Source organism: Lagenorhynchus albirostris, chromosome 3 (assembly GCF_949774975.1).
Source record: "Lagenorhynchus albirostris chromosome 3, mLagAlb1.1, whole genome shotgun sequence".
In the NCBI taxonomy this organism is placed as follows: Eukaryota; Metazoa; Chordata; class Mammalia; order Artiodactyla; family Delphinidae; genus Lagenorhynchus; species Lagenorhynchus albirostris.
In genome coordinates, this window is record NC_083097.1 from 58599043 (window position 1) to 58621646 (window position 22604).

Genomic DNA, 22604 nt, shown 5'->3' on the forward strand with positions numbered 1-22604 from the left:
TTTTCATGTCACAAAACTAAAACTATACCCATGAAACAACTCTTCCTCATTCTCCCCTCCCCACAGCTCCTGGTAACTACCATTCTACTTCCTGTCTCTATAAAGTTGAGGACTCTAAATACTTCATGTATCTGTAAACTATGAAGTAAAGCAAATGAAAGATAAACACTGCAGTCAAGATAGTGGTGATGGTGGGGTAGATGATTAGTGGAAGGGAGAGAGAAGAGCAGGGAGTAGCACAGGGAGATTCAAGAGTATTGCTGATATTCTACCTCTTAAGCTGGGTGGTGATTACACTGGTGTGCACTGTATTATACTTTACATATTCCATATGTAATTTTAGATGAAATTTCACAATAAATATTTTTTAAAGTTTCTAAATATTTACACAATTTTAAGCTCAAAGTATTTATTTTACTTGTTCGATTAAGGCATTCCTTGCTTCCGTTATCTCCTTCAGCAATTCAGGATCACTCATTTCCAAGAGGGGTTTTCTCTCAAAGTCTTTTCCATCATCTGAATTGGGATTCCAAAGAAGTTTTTCTTTACTTACTACATCCACCACTCCTTTGAAAGTTTTGCCTTCACCAATTGGTAACTATAAGTCAGAGTGAGATTAACATTTTATTAAATGATCATTAGAACTCAATTAGAATTGCACTGGTGATAGAATTTATCTCTCCCCACTCCCCCCCAAATGTCTCTTATCATTATTGCCATAATCTATACTTATTTTTATTTATATCCTAACTTCTTCCAAAAGGATTTGCAAAAGCTTCAAAAATGTATATAATATGCCACAATAAAATACGTTGATGAGGAAACTGAGAAGGACCTCTTCATATTAATAAACCAAATATTAATCAACCAACCTGTAAAAGCAAAGGCTTTGCCTTCAACTTCTCTCTGATGCTTTCAACTGCATAGTTAAAACTGTAGAAAGTAAAATCATTTAAAATGTTAAGATACTTAAAACAGGATTTAAGAATGTACTCTAAAATTATAACCCTCAATTGTTCCTAACGTTTACCATTTAACAGTTTTCCACAGGACAACATCTTGTCTAATCTTTTAACATTAACTTCAGATAATAGTGACTGAGTATCTACCATAATTCTGCCACACAGGTATTTAGGGTATCATTATTGTGAGCTTCATTTAACTAAAGTTTGAGGTTAAGTGACTTGATCAAGGTCACACATAATAAACTGGAGTTAAGATTCAAATGCAAGATTTGTGATTACAAGTCAAAGATTCTTTCTTCTAACAACTATATTTGTTATCACACGACTACCCATTTTCTTCCAAGAGCCAGCCTAATTCTTCTACACTTTTATCTTAGGCATTGTTCGTATCATATGCTATGCTGTTCACTTCTGTGCTAACACTAGGGTTGGCTACCTATGGAACACATGACACATCTTTGGCACGTGGGCTGATTCATACACACATGCAGATCATTCTGGTCCCAATTCTTTAAGAAGCAGCCTAGTATCCAGTCATCTCCCTCCCCATCATCACAGGTGCTGTCAGTCAGTATAGGCAGTATTTCCCTCAACCTCAAGGAACTCCAAACAGAAAAGGGTCAGAACTTAAGCCTAGCACATTTTGAAGGTTGCTGTGCTTTTACTAATCAAGACAAAAGTCCTCTAAACCAGCAGCTTTAGAATTACTGTAGAGAGTTACAGAAATACAAAGCATACTGTGTGATATCAGGAGAGACACGGTTTATGTTTTTTTATTGCCGCTCTCATACCACAGATCAGGATCTCTCCCTTTCACATTTCCCCAGTATCCTTTGATGCTTAATTCTTGCCCTTTCACATTTTCTCCAAATCCTTCATCGTTCTTGATTGTCTGGATTCTGTTCTCAGAACAACGTATCCATTTTGGATTACCACTCTGTAAGTCTGCAGTATTACCACTACATCTCAGCATTAACTTTTTGCCCTATATGCAGGTCTCAAAACATCTACATTCTCCTCTCCTAGTTTCCTTTCATTGAGAGCATTTTACCCATTAGCTAAAGAAAATCGGGGACAAGGAAGAACATCATTCTCTGAAGCAACTACAAGAAACAATTCTCTTCCCTCCCCCATTAGCAATGACAGGGAGCACCGTAACATTCAGCAATACATGGACTCGACCATACAGCTCTAAATAGAAGCAATGGATTCAGCAAGACATCACTCTGTCAGGAGCCTAGAAATCAGGATAAAGCCTTTCTACATTAGAATCAGAATGATTCATCATCTATCAGCTCTCTATTAATCCCACATTGTTACTTTACCTATGAATCAACTGCTCCGAAATTTTTTTAAATGGGATTGAATTGGGATTCTATGGAATATTTATACCTTATAGGGAACAGCTGTTTATAAATTTAAGTTATAGTGCATTAGAAGCTCAAATCATATTCTTACTTTGATAAGCCAAAGAAACACACGTTAAATACCTTGCTCCAATTTTGTCCATCTTGTTTAAAAAACAGATTCGAGGTATCTTGTGTTTATCAGCTTGCCTCCATACTGTAAGAGTTTGTGCCTAGAGCAAAGATAAGGAAAAAAACCCATATTTGACAAAAATAACTATGTTACTACACATGGAATAAGCATACCTAAGACTCTATTATAACATAGAATAGGGCCCTATTCTAGCATAGAATTAGTGCCATTGCACACATACCTCTGGACCCACTCTTATGCTATCAGGTTAAAACAGTTAAGAAAATGATCAAGCATGACTGAAGATTATGCTTCAAACTGAGAATACTTTGGGTGAACTAGGTTGCAACACAAAGGGAATTAACAACTGGGAAGTACTGGGAGTCACAGAAAGAGGACTTAACCAAGAATTACAAGACCTACTTTTTGTTTGGCTTCACCTTACTTAGTAACGTCACACAATACTGAACTCATCAGTTTTCTGATCTGTGAAATATGGACTTTTGCCTTAATTAATTCAGACAGTTGTGATGTAAAAAGAATAGCAATGTACTATAAAATGCTAGTATGATAAAAATCGTGTATTTTTACTGTGAATGTTTGAACGTTCATATAAACTGAAAAGGATTTAAGGAGGGGAAAGGAAGCCAACACCTGTATTTCTAAGTTACAATTCTCATATGCTTTTCTATTTAGCTTTCTGGTTATTGTTAAACAAGTAATTTTTAATATTTGGCTTCTTTTAATTCCACTTTCTGTACATGTTAAATATAAACAGTTTGCCTAGTACAGTCTAATAGCCCTGAAGCAGAGCATTAAAAGCCTAATGTGCTGACACTGTTAAAACAGAAGCCAGTTTGTCATTTGTTTTATTAGGTAAAATTGATATACAATAAAATACAGTTGACCCTTGAACAATATAGGGATTAGGGGCACCAACTTCTGCAAAATCAAAAACCACTTACAACTTTACAGTTGGCCCTTCCTATGTGCTATTCCGCAACTGCGGATTCAACCAACCACGGATTATATAGTTCTGAAGCCCGTATTTAGAGGAAAAAATCCACATATAAGTGAACCCATGAAGTTTAAACCCATGTTGTTCGAGGGTCAATACAGATTTTCAGTTTATAGTTCAATGAATTTTAATAAATGCATATACTTGTATAACTATTACCCCAATAAAGAGAAAGAACATATAGAACATTACAGATTTTTATGTCCCTCTCCCCATAGCAACCTGTTCTGATTTCTGCCACCATAGATTCATTCTGCCTATTATTGAACCTCATATAAATAGCATAGCTTCTTTCACCCAACATAATGTTTCTGACATTCATTCATGTTGTTGGGCATACTGGTTCAGTTTTACTGCTAAATTCCTTTGTATAAATGTACCAGTTTTTCTATCCACATGTGGATGTGCACTTGTGTTGTTTCTAATTTGGGAATATTATGAATTTAGCTGCTATAAACATTCTGAACAAATCTTTGGTGAACAAATGTTTTCATTCCCTTGGATAAAGATGGAGGAGTAGAACTGCTGGGTTATAGGACAAGTGTATATTTACCTTTAAAAGAAACTGCCAAATAGTCTTCCAAAATGGTTATAATATTTTACAGTCCACCAACAATGTATAAGAGTTCCAGTTACTCCACATCCTCAACCACGATTTGCTATCATTCTTTTTAATTGTAGCCATTCTTGTGGGTATGAAATGGTCTCTTCATAATTTTAATTTGCATTTCCCTAATGACCAATGAGACTGAGCATCTTTTCATGTGCTCACTGGTCATTCACATGTCTTCTTTGGTAAAGTACCCATTCAAGTCCTTTGTCTTTTTTTTTAATTGGGTTGTTAGTTTTTATTATTGATATGCAGTTCTTCATATATTCTGGATACAAGTCTTTGGTCATACACATGTACTGTGAAAATTTCAGCACATACTCCCTATGACAATAATATTCTCTACATAATCGACTATTATTGCACTCTGGAAGTTTAACATTCATATAATATTTTATCTAACATTATAAATTTTCTCACAGTCTAAGGTTTGCCTTTTTTTTAAGTTTCATGCACATAATTTTGAAGAGGTCCAATTAATCAACTTGTTTTTGTTTTATGCTTCTTGTGTCTTCTCCAAGAAATTGTTACCTACCACTCCCTCCACCCATGCCAAAGTTGTTAAGATAATACTTTATTTTCCCTCTAGAAGGTATATGGATTTAGCTTAACACTATGATCCACTCCAAACTAATTTTTATGTGGGGGTGGGGGGATATATACTATAAATTTCCCAAGAACTAAACATATTAAAAAATAAAACAACAATTCCCATCACCCCACCTGCCAGCTAAAAGTCCATCTACTGTTTTAGCAAACAGTAGCCTCCTGTATCACAAATTCAGAAACTTCCTATTACAGCATATTTCAATCTTGTAAATAATGCAATCTGAATGATTGTCAAATTTATGTAAAGAAGTTATAATGACAGGAAGGATGCAACCATTAGGAAATGAAATGACTCTAAGAAATAGAAATAATAGGTGTATAATCAACCTCAGACATCAGTGTCAGGCTTTATATCAAGCAAATATCACTGTCTGTCAGGGGTCCTCAATAACTGTATTATTTCCCCTCGAACTAGTACAATAAGTATCCACTTAGTCTTCACCTAGATTCACCAAATATTAACATGTTACACTTGCCTTTTTTCTCTCTCTATAAAACATTATGTGTCTGGTGGCTGGGAAAATGTGCCACTTGGAACTACTATAAAGAGCATGATTAACTGATGGTTCCAACTGTTACCCTTCTAGATCTACCACCATGTATTCTCAAGGCGCACCTTCTTGGGGGCTGTTTCCAGCTAATGACTGAGCTCAGCAGAAGGACAAATGGAGGCCCATTCCCACAAGACATGGGTTCCTCTAACAGGTAACATTAGCTTGAGGACTCCCCATGAGCGAAGCCAAACGCTTTTGGAACTGTACTATGGCCTGAGACTCTTCCTGCCTAATCCCCCATCCTTCCCCCTCTCCTTCAAAGGTGTCAGCCTGCCCTGTGGTCTGAACACCCTCTCCCACTTCCCTCTTTTCTCCCTTATTCTTCGCAGGTACTTCCCCCCCCCCATGAATCTCCTATACATCTAATCCCATCTTGGCATCTACTGATCAAAGTACCCAAACTAACACTATGTGTGTATGTGTGGGTGGATGGGAGCTGAACCATGAGAGCAAGTTGTAGACACCATGAGACTTTAATCCTAAATACTTCAGCATGCATTTCCTAAGAATAAGGACATTTTCCTACATAATCAATTTCAAAGACCACATTCAGGAAAATTTAAGTTGACACAATACTTTAATATATATGTATTACATATTCAAATTTCTGATTTTCCCAGTGATGTGCTTTGTAACTTTTTCTTTTTGATCCAGGATTCAGCCAAAAAGGATATATTACGTTTAGCTTTCTTGTCTCTTTAGAATCCTTTAATCTAGAACAATTCCACAGCTTCCCCCCAACCCCAATTGTTCATTTTCCTTATGTTAAAACATTTGTTTTTTGAATTTCTGAAAAGTCTTGGCCAGTTGTTTTGCAGAATGTCTTTCAATTTAGATTTGTTTGTTTTCTCATGATTTGGGCCAAACATTTTTGCCAGGAATACAACATAGGTAATGTTGTATCCTTCTTAGTGCATCATATCAGGAGGCCCATGATGTCAATTTGTCCCATTTTGGGGGATATTGATTTTGATCCCTTAATTAAGGTATCGCTTTTAGTAATTTTAAGATTAGAAGAACTAATGTGGGTTCTATATTCAAGATAAAGCCAATCTTGAGATTATAAAACAAATGGAGTACCAGCTAAAGAGAGCATAACTGACCCCAGTAGCAACAATTTTATTATAAACCCACTTTCAGGATTTATTCACGGAGTTATATATTAAGTTTTGGGAGAAAATCCTTCATGGGTCGCTCACATTTCTGCATGTTTTGTCAGGAGAGGCACTGACTGACTGCCTTTATTCTGGACTATCTTTTCAAAAATGTTTGTATAGCGAACAGTTTAGAAAGATATTGTATTTCCCTTCAGAGCAAAAGGTAGGTTGGCTTACAACCCTGGAAGATAATGTATTCCTTCAGAGCAAAGAGCAGGCACTTTTACTGCCCATTATAAAATACTTGCATTCTCTAAGCACAGGGTTCCACTGCAGCTGTCACCTGACTTCCCTTTGTCACCCTATGGGAATTAGGGCTTGAGGAACCAACACAAGGAAATGCTGATACTCTGGATATTGCTATTTTGGAGATTAATAAAGTCCTTCATCCCTGACTCAGAAATCTTGTGTCTTCTGCCAGAATCCATAAAACTATGGTAGACGAACTTGTTAGCTTTAAAGTAAGAATCTCAGCCTCTTCACAGTTCTCAAAACTTTCATATTTCCTACAGAAAAGCAAACTTTACTTTCCCTTTTACTATGAAGTATATTATATGAGATCATATATAGATCATATCTCAATATTCAATTCCAAATTCCTTTAACCATAATTGGATTTATATGAGCTTACCAAATAAAGGGTTATAGTTAAATCTATCTGATGCATTCTACTTTTTTAAAAAATCATGCTGTTCTATCTTCACTTTACTTTGACAATATTTTTTACCTCTACACCAGCAGAGGCATCAAACACAGCCACTGCACCATCTAACACTCTTAGGCAGCGCTCAACTTCCAAGGTAAAGTCCACATGACCTAAGAAAAGGATGAGAAATGTAACACCTAAAATCTTTAAACCATCACCACCACCACCACCACGTGATCCAGCAATCCCAGTTTGGGTACATACCCAGAATAACTGAAAGGATAATCTCAAAGAGATATTGACGCCCCCATGTTCAGAACAGCACTATTCACAATAGCCAAGAGGCAGAAGCAACCCAAATACCCATCAATGGATGAATGGTGTGTGTGTGTGTGTGTGTGTGTGTGTGTGTGTGTGTGTGTAAAATTTTGTATATATACAAAATGTGTTACTTATGGGCAATGGAATACTATGAAACCTTAAAAAGGAAGGAAATCCTGTCACAGGCTACAACATGGATGAATCCTGAAAAATTTTGCTAAGTGAAATAAGGCAGTCACAAAAGGACAAATAGAGTACGATTCTACTTATAAGAGGTATCTAAAGAAGTCAATCTCATAGATCTACAAAGTAGAATGGTGGTTACCAGGATTCAGGGGAGAGGACAAAGAAGAAAAGTCATTTTATGGGTATAGAGTTTCAGTTCAACAAAATGAAAAAGTTCTGGAGATCTATTTCACAATAATGCGAACATACTTAACACTACTGAACTGTACACTTAAAAATGGTTAAGACAGTAAATTTTATGATATATATATATTTTTTTACCACAATTAAAAAAACCCCACACATACACAAACAGAAAAGCCTCAAAATAATGCAGCACCTCTGCACTGCTGAAACAGCACTATACCTGGTGTATCAATTAGATTGATTCTATACCCCTTCCAATCGAATGTAACAGCAGCTGACTGAATAGTTATGCCTCGTTCTCGCTCTTGAGCCATGAAATCTGTCACCGTGTCTCCGTCATCAACATCTAACCAGGAAAAAAATGACACAGTTAGGCTTAAAAGTATATTTTATAGGTCTTTGATATCTACCTTAGTTTCAGAAAAACTGTTCATAAATATTTGGTTTAATATTTAGAGCCCTTAATCATTCTCTAAATAAATCGTCATTCTAGAAAAAGATTTTTCAGATGAGTAATTTTTCCATAAAAATAATCTTTCTGTAATAACTAAGATTAAAATCTTCTAATATTTTAATTTTACTGAACCATATACTTCTTCCATTTTTTTTCTAGTTTAACTTTCATTATCCCGTCCTTATCTGACGTTCCTCACACCTGATCCCTTGACAGGAGGCAGAGTAATGCCCTAAGAGCAGACAGACCAAATTTAAATCCCAACTTTATCACTTCTCTACAATCTTGAGCAAGTTACTTAACCTAGTTTTTAAAATATGGCTAATAAAGCCAACCTTGCTGGACTGTTGTAAGAATGAAATGAGACTATATATATAAAGTACCTAGCTCAGTAAATGGTAGCTACATGGAATAAGGTAGAGACAAAATTCCTCCAAAGTTAAATCATCTCTTACAAACCTTTCTCATTACTTAATTCTCCTTTTAGGATTTATTTATACAAACATAAAGTCTTCTGTAGTATAAAGTCATGGATAAAATTTATCCTGACTACCAAAAAGGTCACTCAAATTACTCTGCAGGGCTTCCCTGGTGGCGCAGTGGTTGAGAGTCCGCCTGCCGATGCAGGGGACACGGGTTCATGCCCCGGTCTGGGAAGATCCCACATGCTACGGAGCGGCTGGGCCCGTGAGCCATGGCCGCTGAGCCTGTGTTTCCGGAGCCTGTGCTCCGCAACTGGAGAGGCCACACAGTGAGAGGCCCGTGTACCGCAAAAAAAAAAAAATTACTCTGCAGTAAAATTCTTGGATTATGCATTTTACTCTTACTCTTATTCAGTAAAAGAAATGACAAAGAGCTGATCTTTACCAATCAAAATTCAAGTTATCATGGCCTTATACTACCACTGCTTATGTCAGCATTAAACCTCTAAAATGCTAGCTAGTTACTCCATATCATTTTTGTGTGTGTATACGTGTGTATAAATATACATACACACACAAATGCACCAACAGAGGGGAAAACAGCAAGAAAAATGTATGTTAGCAACTCCAAATATCAGTGTTAAAGAATTGTAGCAGTATTGCCAGTTATTCACAATATAACTAACCGAGAAAACAAACATCATTAAGAAGACAAAGACCGGGGCTTCACTGGTGGCGCAGTGGTTGAGGGTCCGCCTGCCGATGCAGGGGACACAGGTTCGTGCCCCGGTCCGGGAAGACCCCACATGCCGCGGAGCGGCTGGGCCTGTGAGCCATGGCCGCTGAGCCTGCGCTCCGCAACGGGAGAGGCCACAACAGTGAGAGGCCCGCGTACCACCAAAAAAAAAAAAAAAAAAAAGAAGACAAAGACCAAATAACTAACCAGAGGTTCTAAATAAGGCAGTAAGTTTCTAAGACACTCAAAAAATAAAAATTTGCACAAAGATAAAGATCTTTATTTCCTATTATTATTATTTTTTAAAAATATAAATTATTTATTTATTTATTGGCTGTGTTGGGTCTTCGTAGCTGCGCGTGGGCTTTCTCTAGTTGCGGTGAGCGGGGGCTACTCTTTGTTGTGGTGCACAGACTTCTAATAGAAGTCCTCCTATTATTTCTTTATGATGACACATATGGCTAATAAAATCAACCTTGGATCAACAAATTCTGCCACAATTTGGATAGTTTCTAGGCCTCTGGCCTGAACCAGAAAAGAACTTCAAAACATATCTAGTTTGTGTGTGTGTGTGTGTGTGTGTGTACATATGCGTATATATATATATATATATATATATATTCCTAGAGTAGTCAGATTCATAGAAAAAGAAAGTATAAGGGTGGTTTCCAGGGGCTGGGCAGAGGGGGCAATGGGGAGTTGTTGTTCGATGGGCATATAGTTTGGGCTTTGCAAGATGAAAAAGTTCTGTAGAATAGTTGCAAACAATGTGAATATACTCAACATTATTGAACTGTACACTTAGAAATGGTTAAGATGGTAAATTTTATGTTATGTGTTTTTTTACCACAATTAAAAAATAACTGTTTACTTGAAAATTGCCTGCGTCCACCTCATCTGGACCCTCGACTCAAGGATACACTCAGGGGGCTTCCCTGGTGGTGCAGTGGTTGACAGTCCGCCTGCCGATGCAGGGGACGCGGGTTCGTGCCCCAGTCCGGGAAGATCCCACATGCCGCGGAGGGGCTGGGCCCGTGAGCCATGGCCGCTGGGCCTGCGCGTCCGGAGCCTGTGCTCTGCAGCGGGAGAGGCCACAACAGTGAGAGGCCCGCGTACCTCAAAAAATAAAAATAAAAAAAAATAAAAATAAAATAAAAAAATAAAAAGGATACACTCAGGGAATATGAGGGAAGGATTCTAATCAGACTCGTGATACAAAAGAGGAAGCCTAACAATGTTCAGTGTTTTGCTGTCTGTTATTTCCCCATTTACACAGCAATAAATTCTATGAGAAATTCATGTGCTTATACATTTAGGAACCTATCATCATGAAGATTCTAATCGTGAGTGGTTTTCTCCTCTATAAACATTAAGTCTCAGCCAATTCCAAGGGTCTAGAGAAATAGGTCTCAATAGAGCACATTTCAAAATCACTGTGGAGCGTTTGAAAAAGACATTAATTTCCACTTCTGGTATTCTGGACCTGATGACCTCCATGTCACATTTCAAAACAAACTGTTTCACCAGAGATAAAGAAAGGCACTTCATAATGATAAAAGGGTTGATTCATCAGAGAAATATAACAATCATAAGTGTGTGTGAATCAAATACAAGTTTCAAAATACGTGATGCAAAAATACAGACATCCAGGCCATACCCAGACATGTTGAATCTTAATTTTCAGAGTGGAGCTAGGGCACTGTTATTTAAAAACAAAACAAAACAAAACAAAATCTTTAAAAGATACATGGGCATTAAATGTGCATGCCTGGTCAAGAACCACAGTTTTGGGACTTCCCTGGTGGTGCAGTGGTTAAGACTCCATGCTCCCAATGCAGGGGGCCCGGGTTCAAACCCTGGTCAGGGAACTAGATCCCACATGCATGCTGCAACTAAGAGTTTGCATGCCACAACTAAAGGAGCCGGTGAGCTGCAACTAAGGAGCCCTCAAGCTTCAACTAAGGAGCTCGTCTACCGCAACTAAGACCCAGCACAACCAAATAAATAATAAATAAAAATTTAAAAAAAAAGAACCACACTTTTTGACATACTATAATGAAAAAGTAAATTCAAAACTTAGGTAAATTATACTACTATAATTAACGAAATCCTTTCTTGTTCTGCATGGGAATTTGACCTCTGGTTAACTTTCTGGCTCTCTTCTCCTAGAGCCCAGAAAACAAGTATGCCAACTGCATTGCTAGGCAACACACTTATGGAAAAAATAATTTCCAATTGGTAAACTACATCTGACCTGGGAAGAATAAATAATGAATTATAAATACCTGCTGAAGATACATAGCTTTAGGCTTCCCTGAGTGGGGTATGGCATGCCCCTTGTGGGAAACCAGGAAGATGACCCACGGAGCTGTAACAAGAGATGCTCGTTCCTACGGGGCATGAGTCTTCTAAGCTAGGGTGGCTCCTGTGAATCTTGTTACCTTGCAACTAAGCTATCGCTTTTGGGTGGCCAAAGAAGACAGTTCCCACACAGCTATGTGGACTGCTATAAGAACTTCTATAGAAAGAAACATCTATTGCTGGCAAGCTATGTTTCCTGTCTCACAGCCTTCTGAGTAGACCAGTGCCAACTATAGCCCAAGATAGTCTTGTGAGTCTGATTGTTTAATTGAACCTAAAAAGACCCTTTGGAGTACTGTAACTACCTTAACTTTATGCTGTGGTTTAGACAGCAGTGCCTCCATGCCATACTCAAGGTCTCTAGGTTGACTTCTTAATCAAAATATTTTCCATTGATGTTTTTTTCTAATGGGGGGGCAGGGTGAGAGGAGGAATCCATTCTAACCTCCCAGTGATCTTGTGTATCCAGAATAATACAATATTCTTTCTGTGGTGGTAGTTTTTCCTGCATCGATATGAGCCATAATTCCAATATTACGGATTCTGTTTAAAAGGGGAAAAATTAAAAAAAGACATGTATTATAAGGTGGACATTACTAAAATTGTAAAACCAAAATATGCTGCACAAATTTCAAAGCTGGTTGGTATTTCAACAATTTATATAATGGTGTAAAAACTAGAAAAATGGAAAACATATCACTATCACATTACTCTGACAAAACAGCTAAGTAACAAAAGAGCTAACTACAATTTTGTGACTACCTTATATTAATTTCTATGAAAAGTGTGCTGTTGCTACATTAAAAATTTTTAGCATCGAACTGAGACAAGAAAATAGCTTTTAAGATACATACCAATATCTATTTATAGTTAATTAGCTAGGGCAGGAAGTTACAGAAATTAGAGCATTCACTAAATGCTGAATTAAGCCTATGTGAAAAACCTGTAACTCTTCCTGGCAGCCTATGGAAAAGACAATATCAATGACAGTACTTACTTAGCAATAGGAGGATTGATGATGGAATGAAGGGACTTGATATCATTTCCTATTAAACCTAATGGAAAGAGTGTTAAAACTCAACTGTTAAATTTAAAGAAAATTTCCTTTAATTTATAAATGAAAGAAATTAAAAGAATTTTAAGCAAATAGTAAAATTACTATTAAAGTAAATCCAATTAAAGTAAAATTCAAGCTAAATATAACACTCATTTACCTAAAATTTATTTTCTTGCAATCTCTAAAAAAACCTGTGGATGACAATAAAACAAGATAAAGTTTTTAAACATCAATTTCTAGATTATATCCTTAGAAAAATATAGATTTACCCCAATCTCTGCCACCTGCTACAATTCTATAATAGAATTCTATAATAAATAGAATTTCAAAAGTAGAATGTTCATAACAATAATCTTCAGACACTAGATCTTGAACCAAAAAAAAAAAAAAAAGCACAGTCCTGTAAACCTACATTGTCAAGGCTTGAAGAGCAAAGAGTGATACTCATATCAGCTAATAATGAGTTTTTGTACAGCTTGAAACCTACCTTCCCTCAGCAATTCCAAGGACATGATACCTATAAAGATAGCCTGGGAGGTAACACTGAATAGAAGCTATAATAATCTAATACTTGTAAAGGGCCAACTTGTAAAAACTAACAGTATTTCTGAAAAAAAAAAGTCCATAATGACTTACTCCATGCTTACCATTTATTCTATTAATACTAAAGAAACAATGAAGTTACATTTATAAATTTAATTTATACCTTCCTGCTATTTAAACCAGTTCTCCCAAACTTCTATAATAAATTATGATGACTTCTATTACATTTTGAAAACCTGATAGCAGTTTGAAGACTGAAAGATAATCTGTGCTGCTACAGATAAATTTGTACGGGCAAAATATAGAAACCCAGATATACACCAATAATGCAGAACAGTAAATTCACATGCCTTTAACAAGTCACACAGCCAACTGGTATTTTTACTCCATTATTCTCACATGACAAAGATGGTAATGAGAACAGCTACAGAATGAAGCTACAGGTGACCCCTGAACAACACAGCTTTGAAGTGTGTGGGCCCACTTATCCAAGGATCTTTTTCAATACATGCATGCTACAGCACACGATTTGCAGCTGGTTGAATCTGCACACGGAACTGCAGATGCGGTGGGCTGACTACAGTTATATGTGATTTTCAACTGTTTGAGGGGTCAGCACCTGTAACCCCCTCATTGTTCAAGGGTCAACTGTAGTTTCACTAAGTCTCCCACATGCTTGCTTACTTCAAACACAAGAAGCACATTCAGAATTACAGTACAAATGACCTTTGAACAACCTGAAGGTTAGAAGGGCCAACCGCTGTGCAGTCAAAAATCCAAGTATAACTTCACAGCCTGCCCTGTGCACACATCGTTCCTCTGTATCCTCAGTTCCGCATGGGCAGATTCAACCAACCGTGGATCATGTAGTACTGCAGTACCCATTTAGTGAAAAAATTCTGCATATAAGTGGACTCTTACATGGTTGAACTTATATCGAAGCTCAAATCTGTGTTCAAGGGGCAACTGCAGCCAGTTCCTCAGCCTTCAGGCTTTTAATAGCCATATTACCTAACCTAATCTATCCCAGATAAATATTAAACCAAACTACTCTTAAGCACCCTCAAAATAAATTATCCTGTTAAACCTCTATTAACAGAAAATACTTCTGTATAAAAACCAGAAATGAACTAGGAAAATCAACATTTTACAGCAAGAGCACTCTACAAGTAGACTCACTGCTAAACCTCTGAGCCGACCCTTCCCTCTGCTCAGCTCATGAGGATGGACAGCAGATGAGGAACATAAGTCTACTGGTACTACCTCCTAGCATCTATCAGAATACTCCAACTCCTAATAATCTCAAGGAAAGAGCCAAGAAGTAAAAGGGAGTCACTGTTTTCAAAATGGTTGGAGACCCCTAATAAGGGAGAAGATTGCAAATGAGAGAGAGAGACAGAGAGAAAAGGGAGAAAGCAAGCAAGCAGTTTAAGTAAAATGAGAAGAACCTAACATTTGTACCTGGTAGGGAACTGTAATTTCTTCCAAGAAGCACATGTAGCCTTAATCTTTTTAGACTTGCCCTTATTTTTGAGGAACACATATTCTAGTGAGGAGAAAAAGAAACGACGTTAATTTTATTTTAGCATAACTCACTACTGTAGTTTTAACATCATAATTATGCTTTGAATCTCCATATAGTAGTCTCAATTTATTAACTCCAATTCTTTTAAAAAGTGACAACACAAAATTACATTACAATAAAAAATAAGGATAAAATTAATACTGCTTGCTCTTTTGAGCTGACCTTCGATGATGGCTCTCCTAGACATGCAGCATTAGCATCACAGGGATCTTATTTGAAGACAAATTCTCAGGACCCACTCCAGAGAAGATAATCAGAAACTCTAGGGATAGCATCCAACAATGTGTTTTAACAAGCCCTCCAGGTGATTCTGACAGCTGCCGTTTGAGAACGACCCTAAAGTTTCCAGAGAGCCAGAAAGGTTAAATAAGGTTGCTAACCCTGGATACCCCTTGGTTCTCCTTTAAGCCTATTAAGAGCTGGTGCGAGTCATGAACTCTGAAACCATTAGGTGTTTTCACCTAGATTTATAACAGCGGCTACATATTAGAATCACCTGGAGAGCTTTTAAAAAGGAAGGGAAGTTGGAGGAACTATAGCATTTTTAAAAGCTCCCCAGGTATCTTCTCCTAATATTCCCACATAGAGGTTGAATGTTCTCCATCGATTTATCCCTGGACCACTAAATACACAGTTAATGGCTGTCAATATATTTGGAATTGTAGTTAGTGTATGTAGTGATTTTGAGCTGCCACAGTCTGCCTTTCATGATGTCACAGAATGCATACCTGTGCCTTCTGTATTATTTCTACGTTAGTTACCAAGTTTCTGGCAATAAAACACTATTATTCTAAGCAAGTATATTAAGAGTAGAGAAGAGACTCAAACTATTTAAATTTCTACTTCATAATGGCCAGGGTAAGACAGCATCACCTATCACAGGGTGTACAGTCTGAAAGCATCAGAAATGAAAACACTGAAGAAAAACCGTGCAACATCTTGGGCTGCTAACGACCTCAAAAATGGAATACAGATAGTCTCAAAATGCTGCACAGGTGATTTTAAAGTAGCAAAATGAATTTATAGACTAATGATAAGGCATACTTCTTGTTGATTACAGGTTCCCCCATACCCCCTGTTAAGAAACTGTTGATATACTAGTATATGAGATACACTAGACCTTTGGGGAAGTCAAGTAACTAAAGCTGTTGAAGTACATTTAATTTTACAAGAAAAACTTACGTTAATGTGCAAGCTGGATATTTTCTTATGATTCACTGCAAATATCCTCAGATTGGACATCTTGGACCTCTAAGCTGTTATTCTCTGAAAAAGAAATATACAAAATTACAAAACTAAATTTATGTATTACATGTAAGACATATGTAAGTAAGGCAAATGTAATATATTAGGTAAAAATGTATTACTTTTAAAAAGTAGGAATAATATTTGTAGCTATCAAAAAGAAAATGTGCAATTCAGAAAATGAAAGCTCAAACTAAACATGAGAATATGGTCCCTTATGTTTTCAACATCCTTTAACTCTTCAAGAAAGATATGAAGAGGGACCTCCCTGGCGGTCCAGTGGTTAAGACTTCGCCTTCCAATGCAGGGGGTGCAGGTTTGAACCCTGGTTGGGGAGCTAAGGTCCCACATGCCTCGAGGCCAAAAAACCAAAACATAAAACAGAAGCAACATCTTAACAAATTCAATAAAGACTTTAAAAATGGTCCACATCAGGGCTTCCCTGGTGGCGCAGTGGTTGAGAGTCCACCTGCCGATGCAGGGGACACGGGTTCGTGTCCCGGTCCGGGAAGATTCCACATGCCGCGGAGCGGCTAGGCCCGAGAGCCATGGCCGCTGAGCCTGTGCTCCGCAACGGGAAAGGCCACAACAGTGAGAGGCCCGCGTACCCCCCCGCCCCAAAAAAAAGGCCCACGTCAAAAAAACTTTAAAAAAAAAAAAGAAAGATATGAAGATACTGTAGGAAAAGATATACTGAAATTACAAAAATATATCATACCAACCAAAAAGCACTTTTATGTAAAAATAAAAAACAGAATTAAGTATAGAAAGGTAAGCATCTACATGTTAACTTGGTAATTTCTCACTGATAGTATAAGTTTTTGGTTTATTTGTATATTGATTTTCCTAATATATTGATTTACCATATCTGTATATTGATTTACCATAAATATGTAAATATGTATTTCTACCATGTAAAAAATATACAGAAGTAAATCCTCTTCTTCTATGATCACGGAAACTAAGCATCTTTAGTTTAAAAACGTTTACTAAATATTCACGATGCATCAAGTACACTGTCAAAGCTATGAGAAATGCATGGAAGTATATGAGACTGAGGAAGGTGGGCAACAACAGAAAAGGTTAAACCACTGTGCACCATGTTATGTAAGAAGGCATGTCAAAACTTATTATTATTCCTCCTAAATCTGCTCCTTTCTGTATCTTAATACAGAAATATTCACTACCCTTATTTAGGAAGTCACCAAGTCCTTTTATTTCCTAAATATATCTTGAATCTATTCCCCCTTCTTCATTTCCAATGCCAAAGTTCAGAATGTTTGCAAAATCATGCATGTTAGATCCATTCTAAAACAGAACAATGGATTCTACCATAACAGAATACAAAAAGCTCACTAATATGGTTTGATCCCACATTGCACCTAACCTTTAAGAAACCATCACTTGTCAAAACCTGGTATAACATTTAAGACAGTCCACAATTTTCTGAAAAGACTATTAAAATACTCCTCCTTTTCCCAACCACATATATGTATGCTGCTAGATTTTCTTCAGACACTTCAACCAAACATTTTACAAATATATATACAGTAATATAATAAATACAGAAGCAGATGTAAACTGTTTTCTATTAAGCCAGGCATTAAAAAGACTTGCAAAATTGTAAAGCAATATAAAACACTCTTCAAACAAAATCATTTTGTTTTTGAAAATATATTTTTCATAAAAGTATATTAATTACATTAATATTTAATGGTTTATTATTTTTAATGAATTATTAAAACATTTTAAAGATTTGTTTTCATTTCTGGTATTTGAATATCAATTACAACCCACACAAACAAAACTGTTCATTCGGACTCATTTTTAAGTGTGAAGGGTTCCTATAGACCAAAAATTTTTTAAACTTATTCCAGCACTGTGTTTCTTGAAGTGACTGCCCATGATTATTTTACGTTATAAGTAAAAAAACAAACAAAAAAACTGAACAAATGTTAGAAACAACAGCCAACAAAATCTGTGATCTTGTAGTGTTGCTTATGATGAAACTATTTACATAAAAGTGTGAATTTAAGGAAAAATATTAAGTAATTAATAGCACAGGTAATTCAGTTGTCAGTCTTAAAAAAGTAGTACTCAGATCACTTAAGTGGGAAACACTTCTTGAAGCCATTCTTGACACATACCTTTGAAGTAAACAACCTCATCTTGTCAATTCCCTACTTAAAAACCTGTAAAAGTTCTTAATACAACAAATTCTGTCCCTAACTACCTTCACAGCCTTGTACTTGCCTACTCCCTACTCTATTCCAGGAGCTCTAGCCAAAATTCCTCTAAAACACTGCGCTCTAACACCTTTGCATGTAATGGTGCCACTGTCTGAAAGCAGTCCTCAAATTCCCAAAGTCACACACCTGGCAAATTTCTATTCAGTATTCAAGCCCCAATTTGGAAGCCTTTCTTAATCTCCTACAAAGTTTTAATACTACCTTGTCTGTGTTTTCATAACACTTGGAACTTATATTTACTCATGACAAATATGGTATTTCCACGTTATCTCCACCACTGGGAGCTGCCCAAAAGGTGGGATTTTCTACCAGCAGCCTAGCACAATTCCTCAAACATTTTTTTGACCTATAAAGTCATTTAGGGCCCGCCACTGATTTTCTTCTTCCCCATGGCTCAATGATTTTCAACAAAAATGGTTTCCTACTGGTACTATCAAGTGAGTTATTCTACAAGGCCCAGACCTCCTTAGGCCTTGGACAACACTTAAGTGTAACAAAGCAGGGCCCTATGGGCCCTTCCCAGAACAGACTCCTCTCCCAAGTCCTCTGTCTGCCCCTTGTCTGTAGAAAAACTTTAGCCTCCTAGGGCTTCCCCAAGTTCCAAAGAATAAATTTAATAAGAGAAGTGAGAAAGTGCAGAAATAAAACAGTCAAACAAGACAAAATAATAATAGTTTAGCCATTAAACAAAGTCAAGGACCTTTAGTTCCTCCTAAAGGGCTACAGATAATATTCTGAGCCATGTCCTTTGAGTTATTTTGCAGATACTGAAACCCCCACCAGGTGGAAGAAGTTAACTATATGCTGCCCACAAGCATGTAGACCCCAGAACTGTTGGAACCAAAAGGTTGATGATGTTGGCTCCCGACTATCTCACCACCAACCAGTCAGAAGAGTGTCCATGAGATGATCACACACCCCACAATCCCCCTCCCTCTCCCTATCTTTAAAACCTTTCCCTGAAAGCCTCTGGGGAGTTTGGGTCTTTTAAGCACTAGCTACCTAGACTCCTTGCTTAGTGCCCTGCAATAAGTGCTGCAGTTTCCTTCACCACAACCCGGTGTCAGTAGACTGGCTTTATTGCGCTCAGGCAAGTGGACTCAAGCCTGGTTTGGTAACATAAGTACTCACTAAAAACTGTGACACCTGATGGTATAAAAACGGCAAGTAATGAGAAAAAACAGGTAAATACCCATTCTACATTATCAACAAGTTCACAACCAATAAACAAAAGAATCCATGGACTATTTTTTTTTAAAAAATATCAGTAGACTATCACGCCTGTAAGGCTTAATACACAAAAACAGGAATCACGGGACACTAAAGTACAATCACAACATACATTAGCATAAAAGCACAAATGAAGATGATGTTGCTGATGATAAAGTAATGTAGGAAAAGAGATTCTAAAGCATCAAGTTAAAATAGTGTTTTCATATGGTATTTGTTACTGTACTTAGTAATTTTTCCTAAATTAGAAACTTCAATTTAGATTTGTGTCATATTCACTGTTTCTTAAAAAAGTATCAAATATGAATTAGGCCAATATGTTCATTATTGATTAACGTCAATCCCTAATGTCATCTTTGCTCTTTTTCTCTTTATATTGAATAGATCATCTCAAGCTATCTATCTAAACATTCATTTTCACTACAGAATTTATGTCACAAGTTCTAAAACAAGCTACTTATCTAAATTTTAAAAATTAGTTCTAGCCTTTAACTTCATTCAAGAAAAAAGCTTGGCAAATCAACTTTTACTCGCTAAAAAAAAATGCTCAGTAAAGATACTCTTAAATTTAAGTCACCTGGACTGAAAAAGCCCCTTACAATTCCCTGTTCATCCAACATTCATTGGAGCAACACAAGGAGTTGATTATTGGAAACATGAAAATGAGTAACACATGATCCCTATCCTCAAGAAAAATATTAGGTTTAACAATCCTGCATATCACAATAACAAACATTTCATTCATAATACTTTCTGCATGGCTCTTACTACTGTACCTGTTCTTCCTCTTTAACACAAATAAGCTTCATTTTTTAACACCATGCAATTTATAAAGCAGCTCTCACATCTCCTGGCTTATTCTTCTAAACTATACCAATAAATACTGTCAAAGTTTCACACAGATCGAAGGAATACATTTTTATGCTTCTGACTGCCAAAATGCAAAGACTGGGTATCTAGTATATACTTGTAGATGTACCAAAGTAGTGGTGAGACCCAACTTGGCTACTGCCAGTTACACAGGAAGAAATTTTTTAAGAGACCTTTTTGCTGACATTGATCAGTTTAGGCCATTTTTATCCCACCATCACAGCTGAAAGAACAAATGATAACCCACATAGCGATAACTTTGCCTTGTCTATTTCACACAAATCAAAATGTGACTATTGCTTAACCTCTAAAACATTTATTTTCTATTTCTGATTCAGAAGAGAAAAGGGCATTATGGCTTTGAGAGTTATAAATGAAAAAACGTGAGTTCACAATTTAAACAAACCTATTAAAAATTTCTATAAACTGACAGGAAACAGGGTAAATCTCACAATGTTAAGCAAAAGAAACCAACACAAAAAAGTTCATACTATATGATTCCAATTACGTCAAGTTTAAAACAGGCAAAACGAATCCATTCTGTTAGAAGTCAGGATAGTGTGTACCCTTGGGAATGACAGTTACTAGAAAAAGGCACGAGGAGGGCTTCTCAGGTGCAGGTAATTTCTTGATTTGGGTGCTGCTTATACAGGTATATTCAGGTTTTAAAGAATCCACTAGGAACGTTCATCTACAATATGCATTTGTCTGCCTGTCATAATTATAACACATCAATAAAGTCTTTTTAAAACTCTCCATAAACTTTTAATTACACCAGAAATGTCAAGTGGGCCCTTTACTTGTGGTGGAAAACGCCAGACTAGGCTTTACAGTCAGAGGACTTGCTGGAGCCCCAAGTCTTCTGTGATCTCTGACAAGTCACTTCAAATCTGAGTCTGTCTTTTCATCTATCACATCACAGGATCCACATGAGAAGTAAATTCAATTATCAACAAGAATATATTTATTGTGTGTCTACCACTGCCTTCTAAGTAATAGGGTTAAAAGTAGTGAAGAAAAAACAATCCAACAATCCCTTCCCTCATCCTGTGCCTATCGTAATCAGTGGATACAAACAATAAACAAAATAAATAAAATACATAGCATCTCCTATGGTGACAGGTGCTACAGAGAAGAATTAAGCAGGAAAGGGGAACTGGGGCAGTAGTAACTATAAAAAAGGAGCTCATGGAAGGTCTCAATAAAACAGTGACCTGAATCAGGTGAGGAAGGCAATACCAGGGGGAAGTGTATCCCAGGAAGAGAGATTACATAATTTACTGTACTTGAAAATATATAAACGCTAGTTAGAATTAGCTCGGGTTTTAAAGGAAATAAGTCCCATTAGAAGATGAAGCCTTAAAAAAAAAACTGCCTCAAATCCAAGCTCTAAGACTTAGGGAGACGAATAACAATGACGTTCCAGACCGTGAGGGTAATTAAGGGAACTTCAACGACCGTACATTAAAATGTAAAAACCGACAGCTTTCCTCGCTACCACTAGAGGACCACTAGATGTAAATCCACTCGGCACCGTCCTGGGCACCAAAAAGCCTCAGGAATTTCAGAAATTAGTACAGAAAAACAGGACGTTGTCTTTCTTTTCTAACAGCTGTTAAGGCCCAGTAATTTACTTTCCTCTACAGTTAGTTTTCATTCCCCTGCATCCTTCTCAATTGTGCACACATTACACACGGTGACAGGAACCAAGACCAGTCGCTCTCGCCAAAGGCGAGACAGAAAGGCCCACACGTGGGCGGACACCGAGGTGATGGGGCGGGAGGCCCTGCAGTCCTCGTGCTTGCCTGGCTGTAGCATCCTGTAAGGTCGCCAGTGGCCATCGTGGGCCTAGGCACGCAGGAGTCACACGGCACGGCCCCGTACCCACCTGGCACTTGGTCGCATTCCGGAGGCCGGCTTTTCCCCGCCGGGCTGGTGAGAACCGAGGTGCGGGCTACACCCAACAGTGCAAAGGCCTCACCTTGCGACGCCCTACCTCGGAGAACGCCCTACCCGTGAGCGGAACTTACGTTTTCTTCCCTCTGCCTCCGGCGACGCCGCTTTTCGTCACTTCCGGCGGTGCCTCACTCAAAAGCCGCCGGCCAGCAACTTCCGTCCTTC

At 37.3% G+C, this 22604-nt stretch overlaps 1 protein-coding gene across 4 annotated transcripts in view; it reads right to left on the reverse strand.

Annotated features, from left to right (window-relative positions):
* The window catches only part of GFM2 (GTP dependent ribosome recycling factor mitochondrial 2), a 53312-nt gene extending 30809 nt beyond the window's left edge, over positions 1–22503 (reverse strand). For 2 of the 4 annotated variants that reach the window (XM_060143117.1, XM_060143116.1), the window contains exons 1-10: positions 22372–22503; positions 16072–16155; positions 14766–14850; positions 12702–12759; positions 12150–12247; positions 7952–8077; positions 7120–7208; positions 2456–2544; positions 873–933; positions 419–598 (exon numbers count right to left, since the gene is read on the reverse strand). In XM_060143117.1, coding sequence (XP_059999100.1) covers positions 419–598; positions 873–933; positions 2456–2544; positions 7120–7208; positions 7952–8077; positions 12150–12247; positions 12702–12759; positions 14766–14850; positions 16072–16131 — 846 coding nt within the window. In that variant the 5' untranslated portion in view covers positions 16132–16155; positions 22372–22503. Of the gene's footprint in view, positions 1–418; positions 599–872; positions 934–2455; positions 2545–7119; positions 7209–7951; positions 8078–10214; positions 10460–12009; positions 12045–12149; positions 12248–12701; positions 12760–14765; positions 14851–16071; positions 16156–22371 lie in introns of those variants that run through there. The other 2 variants (XM_060143118.1, XM_060143119.1) reach the window with 2 other exon arrangements.
* Positions 22504–22604: the final 101 nt, after the last annotated feature.